At 39.1% G+C, this 12,345-nt stretch overlaps 1 protein-coding gene across 1 annotated transcript; it reads right to left on the bottom strand.

The window, feature by feature from the left end:
* Position 1: 1 nt before the first annotated feature.
* Positions 2 to 12,172, bottom strand: st14b (ST14 transmembrane serine protease matriptase b). Its single transcript, XM_021591313.3, has 18 exons — positions 11,398 to 12,172; positions 9,074 to 9,233; positions 6,988 to 7,121; positions 6,831 to 6,901; positions 6,429 to 6,622; positions 6,176 to 6,211; positions 5,828 to 6,062; positions 5,513 to 5,655; positions 5,326 to 5,423; positions 5,114 to 5,223; positions 4,840 to 4,973; positions 4,456 to 4,563; positions 4,252 to 4,368; positions 4,033 to 4,155; positions 3,617 to 3,800; positions 3,151 to 3,422; positions 2,885 to 3,021; positions 2 to 2,779 (listed from the first exon to the last, which is right to left on the bottom strand). Exons 1-18 carry the CDS (start codon positions 11,440 to 11,442, stop codon positions 2,618 to 2,620), a joined length of 2,463 nt encoding a protein of 820 aa, XP_021446988.2. The 5' UTR covers positions 11,443 to 12,172; the 3' UTR covers positions 2 to 2,617.
* Positions 12,173 to 12,345: the final 173 nt, after the last annotated feature.

Consider the following 12,345-nt stretch of genomic DNA (forward strand, 5'->3'; position numbering starts at 1 on the left):
ACTCATTTCCCCAATCATACAGGGTATTGTAATTTAATATGAAACTAGTCTTTACATAGAATTACACTGAAATAAGGCACATTGGCACTCCCACAATCTAAAATGTTCAGAGAATGGTGAAATTACTGTAAAGTACATTACAATAATCACAAACTCAAGTAAAAGCACAGGTTGTCAGGACCCTGAAATTCCACAAATACGCGAGTACAAGTCTTTTTGGTGTTGTTACTAGGCCTTTGTGTATTACAAGCCCAGCTTGACACTCACACAACATACGCGTTTTAAAATGATCAATAAAAATTTCCTAAACTGTACACAAGAAAAAAATATCTAATTTACATACAACAACTAATTAATGATATCCTGTAAGCACCAGAATGGAATGGATACATAGAACAGAGTATATAGGCTGCTTTAAAAAAAAAAAGAGGCCATTTTGATATTTGTTTCCTTTTTTGAGCAATCAGATCTTTTCTAAACACCAATTACTGGGGAAAAAAAAGATCAGAATTGGGCTGCCTGTGTAAACGCTGCCATAGTAATGTTAACATCACTTGTTAAAATGTGTACGAGGAGCAATGAGATGTACTTTCAACTAATGTATAAACCTAGACAAGGACCAAGCAACCAACCATATTGACATAATATAAACCAGAAATATATTACACACCAAAAGCTCTCTATGCTCTATGACATTTACATATTGTTTACAAATTTAAATATGTCTCGGGAAGAAAATATAAAAATCAATGAACTGAGTTTATATTTTCCTTTACCATTTCCCTGTTCAATCAAACCATTAACTAAGTACCCAGGACAGTCATTTTTAGTCATATGGTATCTCAGAAACATCTCAGAGCATATTAGACAGTAAAAAAAAAATCAGGTACACAAGCTGTCACGTTTACTGAGGTACAGCAGTCTGAAGATCAATTAAAAAATAAATATAAACAGGAAATGAAAACATATCCTAAAAAGAAAACACCTACATTAACAAAACATAATATAAAAATACAAAGACATATGAGATTTTAAGAATCCACAAAACTTCATATAACATATCACTTTTGGAAAAACAAACGATTGCCTAGGCAATGTAAGGATAAGGATTCTAACACATGAACAAAGCAAATTCTACATAAAGAAACCCAGGGTGGAAAAATGCCCACAAGGTCACAAAAGCAGGCAATTTAATGCACTTGGGTGCAAAAATCCGTCTTTAACCTGCAACCAATGCTTACTAAATATTTATTTAAGCAAGATAATAACACAGCTAATGTAATGCCCAGTCTATTTTTAAGTAAGTGTATGTATAAGTATGTAAGAATGGTATATTCTGTATAAAGTAATACTTTTGGATAGAACCAAACACCATTTACAACATAAGTGTAAAATCATGAAAACTCCTTGTAGAGTCCCAGTAGTCACATACTGTAGTGTGCATACCAAGGTTATTATAGTTTTGTTTTTAAATTAGTTTTTTTTTATATTCGTTAAAAAAAATTACATTTGAAATTCATTTTATTTTAAGTTAGTTTTCGGACCTGATTTGCTAGTTTGTTATTTAGTTTGAATTTGCTAGAAATGTGTATATTTAGTTTTTATATTATTTAGTTTCAGTTTTAGTATTGCTATGAGCCATTTGGGTTGTATAGCATGTGTGTTGTTTTTGGGATGTCACTTCTTACCACTGAAGGTAAAAATGTTTCACACTGTAAAAATATTCCCAGTGTGAAATAGTTCTACATAGTTTTACATGACCACGGGCAGTTATACACAAGGTGATGGGTCAGCTCATAGGATAGGTTTATATTATAAAGTCAATCTCATTGTGACTTGGATTTAAAGGTAATAGAGCTGAGACTGGTGAAAAATAATAATGTAGAAGGAAACCCCATATATCCAGTGCTTTTTAAAAACGTAGTAGTACATGTAAGAGGAATCAAGTTAGTTACCTAGACTTTTTTTCCCCTGTTAGCTAGTGATAGCTAGGGATAGTGATGCACAAACTAGGCCTATTTTAAACATCACCATCTCCTGGAAGCATTTACCCACCAGATTCAGTAGCTTAAACCCCCCCCCTAAAGCTTCACAACTGTTTTACATTTACATTTGAGTAATTTAGCAAATTCTCTTATCCAGAGCGACTTAGGGTATTGAGTGCATACATTTGTCAGGTATCAGTTGCAGCCTTCATCCACCTTTGAACCCCATTGAAAACCCAATCAGAAGTTTAGAAAAAAACTACAACTGAACATAACTCATTATGGTTTTTATTTTATTTTATTTAGTTTTGGAGTCAAAGATAATCGTTTCAGTATAGTTTTAGTTTTTTGAAACAGGTTTGTTCATTATTTTATTTCAATTTACTAAATCGTTTTTTCAAGATTAATTTTTGTTTTAGTTTCTGCATTAGTTTACTATAATAACCTTAATGCATACCAATCAAAGGTCTGAGGATTTTAAGAACTTGGACAAAGACCAATCTTCTGAGGGCTAAGTATTGCTCAGGCTTGACAACCAGGTTTCCCACTCAGCTAGACCCTGGTCTTCTCAGCTACACTCCGGTCTTCTGCTTTATCAGGTTTCCCACTCAGCTAGACCCTGGTCTTCTCAGCTACACTCCGGTCTTCTGCTTTATCCAGTCCCTGTATTTGGTGACTTGGGTGTAGACGCCAGGCTTGTTCCTGCGGGCACAGCCGTCCCCCCAGCTCACCACTCCAGCCAAGAAGAAACGTCCACCGTTCTCCATGGAGGACAACGGACCTCCAGAGTCTCCCTGACAAAAAGAGCAGGGCAAAGACAGCATGATGATGATGATGACGTAAAGAGGGGGAAAGTAAATATGCAACAAGAAAGATCATCTAGCTGCTGGCGGGGTTACCTGACAGGCATCTACTCCTCCGTCCAGTACACCAGCACATAACATGTTGGAAGTGGTCTGTCCTTCCATTAGGGTGTTACATACTGTGGCATTGATGATACGGACCTCTGCCTTCTGCAACATTGATGCCTCGAAACCTGGGATAGTGAATGACACTCAGTCAGCATCAACAGTAGTCAGAGGTTAAAACATGAGGAAATGTCAAGTGTATTACTACAGAACAAGGTGGGGGAAACTACTGCAGTTATACACCGGATTCAACTCACCCCCCTCTCTGGTGGTCCCCCAGCCAGTGATCCACACTGGCTTGCCAGCAGGGAAGTAATGCCTGGCCGTGGGCAGACAGATTGGCCAGATGTTCTGGTTGAGTGTGACAGGACTGTCCAGTTCCATAAGAGCTATGTCATTGTCATAAGTCTGGGCTTGGTAGCCAGGGTGCTGGATGATCTGTTTAAGGTTCTTCTTCAGCGTCCACTTGTTAGTCTGACTCTGAACATGAAGTCCAAGGTATGCTTCCCATTGTTGAGGTTGAGAATATCTGTTAGAAAACATACTCTTAGTTCACGGTCCTCAATCCTCAAGACCACAAAGATTTTGAAAGCTGAACTGTAAACAGGAGAGGTTACAGGGAACAGTCCTTAGAGCAGTTAATCAATTGGGGAAACGTACAATGGTGTGAATTAAACGTAGAAAGAGTAGGAACAATAAGGTGAGCACGTGACTTTGACGTACTTGACTTTGACGTCATCCTGGACACAGTGGGCAGCAGTGACGAGCCAGCGGTCGTTGATAACTGAGGCTCCACACACATGGCTAGACCCTCGGATGTGAAGGCTAACCTGCCAGGGCCACTCCCCCTCAATGGAGGCCTGTCCACCCACAATGCGGGAGTGTCTATAAGGCCGTATACCACACTCTGCACACAGACACACACACAAAAACAATCAGTAAATAAAGGAGGACCACAATGGAAACAAGTCAGACTTTTTGTCTACATAACCCTCTGTGATCTTGGTACATGTATTGCTTGCCTGTTGTTTTAAATAGTCAAATTAAATGTAATCCAAATTACATTCAGAAGTCAGGGTAATGGTGGTAAAATATGGTCTGGTGATGTAGAGGAAGCTGTGTGAGATATCTAAACTTACGACAGTCTGCCTCGTCTGAGCCATCATCACAGTCCTCTTCTTCATCGCACTCTGGGTTCAGCTTGCTGATGCACATGTTGTTCTTACACTTGTAAGTATACTCTGAGCATTGCAGGGCTAGAGCTGGATACAAGGAGATGAGGAGTCAGTCACACAAAGGTCAAAGGTCATGTTTATATGGTTGTATTCTACTACAGCTATTTATCTTTGGATACGTACATTTTGCGCAATTTGATTCATCAGAGCCGTCAGCACAGTCAGCACGGCCATCACATTTCAGTCTCTCGGAGATACAGCTTCCATTCCGACAGGTAAACTCACCTGATTTACAACTCCCTACAGAGAGGACACAGTAATACACAGTGGTAACAATGATGATATAATATTGTGTGACCTCTCTACTGATGTATAGTGTTGACTTACCACAGTTTTCCTCGTCTGTGCTGTCCCCACAGTCATTGACTCCATCACACTGCCAGAACTTGACTTTACAAAGACCATTTCTACATTTGATTTGATCTGGCTCACACTCTGTACAGAGACAAGACATCAACTCAGATTACATCATAATCATTTGGAGGTAACCTAATCTCTCTTGTAGAGACAAATCAAGCATCTGTTTACTAAGGTGACGTTATAAAAGTTAAACACACTCAGATGGAAACACTTGAGAAGAATAGACACGTTATAACGTAGTTATAGGTCTGTACTCACTGCAGATCTGTACTGATAACAGGTTTTAAAGTATACACTGTAGATGTTAGTTTAAGAAACAACTGTGTACTGGTAACAATGTTTCTGGCTTACGAGTAGTTGGCACAAAGGCTTCAAACTCAGCAGTGAAACCTGAATCCACATAGGACATGTCAGAGTTAAATATCACGACTATCTTGTTGACTGTACTGGTGACCACAGTGCTGTAGGGCTTATCGCCACATAGCCTGCAACACAAAAGGTTAAAGAGGCAAAGATCAACAATGTTCATCAATTAGGGACATTGCAGAGTCATTGCTGATGTTAATAGTAAATTCTTCCAAATTCCTAACGGATATACTGACACCAAGAAGATCCCATGACTCACTTTTCACTGTTGATCTCTACGTAGTCCTTAGGACAATTATTATTGTTCTGTCCTGGCTCAGACATCAACAGCTTGTTGAACTGCACCTTGACAGACTTCCCTTTTGGGACCTGAAAGAGAATAGAATGGTAGGTGGAACTTCAGAAATAAACATATTCTCACTCTAAAAGGTCAGCAGCAGGCTCCACAACACAAATTGAACATTTGTTTACCTCAATATCCCAGACACACTTGGTCAGAGGTGGGTAATGGGAGGGAAAGTTTGGAGATGTGAAGGTGCCATTAAGTCCTGATAATTGACCACCACAATCTACACAGAAAGAGTAACAGATAATGAGTCTCATGACCATTAGGGACACAACATGGTACACCCCGTGATCATCATAATAGTAGCTGCACCTTGGCTATTGAGGGGAACCTGAGAGTAGGTGGCTCTGAAGCCAGGGAAGTTCTTCTCCTTGTTGGTTACCAGTGTCAGCAGCATGACGTTTCCAGAGGAAATGAACGACAGTGGCTCATTGCGAGTGTAATATCCACATTTCCTGGACAGAGATCAACACATGACTTAACTGAGGCAGACAGTTGCACTTGGATGGAACTCATTAGTCATGAGGCTAGTATCTGAAGGGAATATCAATGGGAAAATGTTGACTGTGTTTCTTGTCTCCACTTTCTCTTGATCCTAAAAGTACTGTACAACTCCTCACTACTCACTCTGCCATGACCTTCTGCTCCAATGGCACCAGGGAGTCATACACCTTGATGAAGTCGTTCTGACAGTCAGCCTCCAAGTTGAAGGTGTCAAACTCCAGTTTAATCCTGTAGCCTCGGTCAGCATGTAGTCTCCACAACACATATGTGTTTGGAGGGTATGGAGAATCAGGAAAGCCAGGTGACTGTAATGTGCCCGTGTGATTCTCACTGATGTGATAGGAATAGGTTTGGGAGGCTGGGAAACGGACAGACAGATACAGTAGACAAGCTCAGTGAGCTGTACAAGGACGGCCTGTGACATCCAGAAAGATAGTAGTTGAAACCATAACAGCGAATGTTGTTTCTCACCAGTCAATAAGGCCTTTGTCATACGTGCATCCAGAGCTGTGAAATGGAAGCACATATGAGACATTAGCATGGAGCAAATAAAAACATCTGCTCTGACCTTTAACAGCTCTTTTTTTAACTGAGGGATAGAGAATGTGAAGGAAATGACTACAAAAGCTCCTATTAACATAGGCCTTAATAAACAGGGATGCATACAAGAGTATAGGTAACTTTTCACATCCAAAGGCAGAGTGATGTTCACCCTTTACTGTACCTCCAGACATGACGTTGTTGATGAGCAGGGAGCTGGTTGGCCGGCGACCCTTCCCCATCCTCCCCTTCAGACTTCCCTCCATCGGATCCATGGTGCCAATAGCTTCATCCACTGCAGACCCCCGACCGATCGGTACATCAAACTCAGACAGGTAGTAGGCCACTACATTGTCCTCACTCCCTCTGTTGCCTTCACTACAGTGGAAAGACATAGTGCATTGTATTTTTGAATATGTTAAGCAGCAAGAAAACATAACAATTGTGGGTTGAATTGAAACAAATGTACTGTCTGCTACCTTTTGTTGTAATGTCTTTATAATGTCATCATCTTCCAGTAAGCAACCATAACTATCTCTGAATTTCAAAGTGACCTTAGGGGAGTGGTTAAATGGGGAACAAATACCTGAAGGCTTGCACTGTGGATCCCACTAAATATTTATCCAGATCTTTGTATTTAGAGTAGATTCCCTTCAGCTGAAAAGCAGCAAGATGAAACGCGTTATTGTAGCTACCAGTACTTGCTACAAATGATAGAGAAGGTCATCATCACCCTGTCTTACCTGCTGTGACACCTGCATGGCCAGTTGTTTGAACTCATTGCTGTTGGGGTTGTCGTAGGAATCTATAAATCTTTGGTTGGTGATACTCATAGAGCCAATGTACATCTTTGTCAATCGCACCTCTCCTCTCCTCACTGCAAAATAAGAGAGGGACAGGAGTGAGGACCAGAATAAGTATACTACTGGGACCAGAATAGGTATACTAATGAAGCCGGAATAAGTATACTACTGGGACCAGAATAGGTATACTAATGGGACCAGAATAAGTATACTAATAGGACCAGAATAAGTATACTAATGAAGCCAGATTAAGTATACTACTGGACCAGAATAAGTATACTACTGGACCAGAATAAGTATACTAATAGGACCAGAATAAGTATACTACTGGGACCAGAATAGGTATACTAATGGGACCAGAATAAGTATACTAATAGGATCAGAATAAGTATACTAATGAGGCTAGAGTAAGTATACTAATGAGGCCAGAATAAGTATACCAATGGAACCAGAATTAGTATACTAATGAGGCTAGAGTAAGTATACTACTGGGACCAGAATAAGTATACTAATGAGGCCAGAATAAGTATACTAATGAGGCTAGAGTAAGTATACTATTGGGACCAGAATAAGTAGACTAATGGAACCAGAATAAGTATACTACTGGGACCAGAATAAGTATACTAATAGGACCAGAATAAGTATACTAATGAGGCCAGAATAAGTATAGTACTGGGACTAGAATAAGTATACTACTGGGACCAGAATAAGTATACTAATGAGGCTAGAGTAAGTATACTAATGAGGCCAGAATAAGTATACTACTGGAACCAGAATAAGTATACTAAAGGCCAAAATAATTATACCAGAATAAGTATACTACTGGACCAGAATAAGTACACTAATGGGACCAAAATAAGTATATTAATGAGGCCAGAATAAGTATACTACCTGGACCAGAATAAGTATACTACTGGGACCAGAATAAGTATACTACTGGGACCAGAATAAGTATACTAATAGGACCAGAATAAGTATACTAATGAGGCCAGAATAAGTATACTACTGGACCAGAATAAGTATACTAATAGGATCAGAATAAGTATACTAATGAGGCTAGAGTAAGTATACTAATGAGGCCAGAATAAGTATACTACTGGAACCAGAATAAGTATACTAAAGGCCAAAATAATTATACCAGAATAAGTATACTACTGGACCAGAATAAGTACACTAATGGGACCAAAATAAGTATATTAATGAGGCCAGAATAAGTATACTACCTGGACCAGAATAAGTATACTACTGGGACCAGAATAAGTATACTACTGGGACCAGAATAAGTATACTAATAGGACCAGAATAAGTATACTAATGAGGCCAGAATAAGTATACTACTGGACCAGAATAAGTATACTAATAGGATCAGAATAAGTATACTAATGAGGCCAGAATAAGTATACAAATGAGGCCAGAATAAGTATACTACTGGGACCAGAATAAGTATACTACTGGGACAAGAATAAGTATACTAATGAGGCTAGAGTAAGTATACTACTGGGACCAGAATAAGTATACTACTGGGACAAGAATAAGTATACTAATAGGACCAGAATAAGTATACTAATGAGGCCAGAATAAGTATAGTACTGGGTCTAGAATAAGTATACTACTGGACCAGAATAAGTATACTAATCGGACCAGAATAAGTATACTACTGGGACCAGAATAAGTATACTACTGGACCAGAATAAGTATACTAATGAGGCTAGAGTACGTATACTAATGAGGCCAGAATAAGTATACTACTGGAACCAGAATAAGTATACTAATGAGGCCAAAATAATTATACTACTGGGACCAGAATAAGTATACTACTGGACCAGAATAAATATACTAATGGGACCAAAATAAGTATATTAATGAGGCCAGAATAAGTATACTACCTGGACCAGAATAAGTATACTACTGGGACCAGACTAAGTATACTAATGAGGCCAGAATAAGTATACTAATGGGACCAGAATAACTATAATAATGGGTAATGGCTCTACAGGGATTTTGTCAAGGTGGACAATATACTCACAGTGAAAATGCCAAACCAGCAGGCCTGTCGTCAGCGCAATGACTGCTGCCAACCCCACGAGGCCAATCCCAACAAAAAGTGTTTTACTCCCTCTATTTTTCTCCAGCTTCTTGGTGTCTGGGGCTGGCAAGAATGTGACAGAATTTTCCCAGTCATCATCCTACAAGTGAGAAAATAATGTTATTTTACTTGCATTTCATTTCAACATAAACATTTCAGTGCTCATGTCAATGGCAGCAAAAGAGAAATGTCTCCCTAGATAGTAATTGGGTTTATATCGACAGCACATTCAATCAATCCCATGACAACATGAATATACTAACTTGTCAAATGATCTGTCCTTGGGTGTTATACTACTTATGGTGCCTGCATAACACAGTTATATTAATTGTTACTGCAATTGAACTAACCAGTGCAAGTCAAGTCCTGTCAGATTCAACAGTTACTACATTTTCCAACAACCACACCCTACTTGAACGTATCAGTTATAGACTACTCTTATGTGTCTAAAGAGCCATACCCTTTTTGACAAATTGACTCACATGCAGCCTAGGCCATATGATCTACCAGACATTCCAATTCAAAGGGAGCAGCACTGAAAGGAATGCTGCTCACATAATACACCTTGCATACAAAACATTAAGAACACCTGCTCTTTCCATGACATAGTCTGACCAGATGAATCCAGGTGAAAGTTATGATCCCTTATTGATGTCACTTGTTAAATCCACTTCAATCAGTGTAGATGAAGGGGAGGAGACAGGTTAAAATATTTTTAAGCCTTGAGACAATTGAGACATGGATTGTGTATGTGTGCCATTTAGAGGATGAATGGGCAAGACAAAATATTTAAGTGGCTTTGAACAAGTTATGGTAGTAAATGCCAGGCGCACCCGTTTGAGTGTGTCAAGAAGTGCAACGCTGCTAGGTTTTTCATGCTCAACAGTTTCCCGTGTGTATCAAGAATGGTCCACCACCCAAAGGACATCCAGCCAACTTTACACAACTGTGGGAAGCATTGGAGTCAACATGGGCCAGCATCCCTGTGGAAGCTTTCGACACCTTGTAGAGCATGCCCCACAAAGACTGGAGTGAAGTCCACGGGGTTCCATCCAAATTATCCCATTCTCTTGTTTTGTTTAAGAACTACAACATCTGTTTAAAAACAAAACAGAACTCAACAGCTTTTGGAGTAAAATGGTTTTGTTGATTTTCTGTTGCTTTTTTAAAAACAGAATCGGTGCACTACTGGGACCAGAATAAGTATACTACTGCGACCAGAATAAGTATACTAATGAGGCTAGAGTAAGTATACTACTGGGACCAGAATAAGTATACTACTGGGACCAGAATAAGTATACTAATGAGGCTAGAGTAAGTATACTACTGGGACCAGAATAAGTATACTACTGGGACCAGAATAAGTATACTACTGGGACCAGAATAAGTATACTACTGGGACCAGAATAAGTATACTACTGGGACCAGAATAAGTATACTAATGAGGCTAGAGTAAGTATACTACTGGGACCAGAATAAGTATACTACTGGGACCAGAATAAGTATACTACTGGGACCAGAATATGTATGCTACTGGGACCAGAATAAGTATACTACTGGGACCAGAATAAGTATACTAATGAGGCCAGAATAAGTATACTACTGGGACCAGAATAAGTATACTACTGGGACCAGAATAAGTATACTACTGGGACCAGAATAAGTATACTACTGGGACCAGAATAAGTATACTAATGAGGCTAGAGTAAGTATACTAATGAGGCCAGAATAAGTATACTACTGGAACCAGAATAAGTATACTAATGAGGCCAAAATAATTATACTACTGGGACCAGAATAAGTATACTACTGGACCAGAATAAGTATACTAATGGGACCAAAATAAGTATATTAATGAGGCCAGAATAAGTATACTACCTGGACCAGAATAAGTATACTACTGGGACCAGACTAAGTATACTAATGAGGCCAGAATAAGTATACTAATGGGACCAGAATAACTATAATAATGGGTAATGGCTCTACAGGGATTTAGTCAAGGTGGACAATATACTCACAGTGAAAATGCCAAAGACTACTGAAACCCCTGGTTTCCACTCTAGAAATACACTGTGCGTATGTATGTAGGAATGTTTTGTACAGTCAGTGTATTTCTAGAGTGGAAATCAGGGGTGTATTCACACAATTATATTACAATTACACATAGCCTACATTTGATGAAACTTGCTATAAAGATTTGCTTAGATTAGACAAAATAGATTATCGATTGCGTTATAACAACTGTATTAGTAGCATTACAATACCTGCGTTTTCGGGGTAAACTTCGTTCCAGAATCCAACAAATCCATGACAGAAGAACGTCACGTTTGGAAATTGATCCAAATTGGATTTCACTGTGCTTGAAATTTTTAATTATTTGTCTAGTCTCGGTCAAATTCTACAAGCCTTTAGAATGATTATCGACAGCCTCGGTCCATTGTCTTCAATAGGATGGCAACAGCGACAGGTGTCTCGCAGGTAAATCCACACCAGTCATTACGAATTGGTTGTCATTTTTCCCCTATAGAAAGTATTCCGAAGGATATCAGAACAACCGAAAAGTTAATTAATTCCGACACTAATTTGTGTTTATTTAGTGTAACTAAAAAAAAAATCGATATTAAGCCTATTGTAGACAGAAACCAAGCCGCCTATCCATTCGACTTCCTGTGTACAGGTGATACACTGAACAGTGGGGGTGAAGGCTACTGACGGAATAGAGACGAACGAGGAAATAAAACCTGTGGCATATATTCTGCTCACCCATAGGTTACTATTACAATCCTGATGTCTTCAGTTTAGACTACCCTTTCCTGGTCATAGTTTTGTATCCTGTAATATTTGTTCATTTTGAATCCCATAAAATGTCTGGTTTGCAGGACCAACAGCTCTGAGTTCCTCTCAGGGCTAGTGACTATCAAACAGAAGACAAATCACTGCCATTTAGATCAAATAAAGATATGGAAAGAAGTAGGCTAGTTGAGGACCTAAACCGATGTCATTATACGACTACAAATTGGTATGCTTAGACCACACACTGTATATTATACGGTATTTGTCTCTCACTGAAGGGCCAGTAGTCTGTCTGATCCCGCAACACTAGAGGGCGTAGTATACCATTTCAATATGTCAGTGAGTCTACGCGGTTGTTGTGCAGTTAACAATAGCTCCTGCGTCATCAGAGTGGTGTGTTTCGTGCAGTTTCATTGCAG

This window comes from Oncorhynchus mykiss, chromosome 29, assembly GCF_057628025.1.
Source record: "Oncorhynchus mykiss isolate SJ-2025 chromosome 29, ASM5762802v1, whole genome shotgun sequence".
Lineage (NCBI taxonomy): Eukaryota > Metazoa > Chordata > Actinopteri > Salmoniformes > Salmonidae > Oncorhynchus > Oncorhynchus mykiss.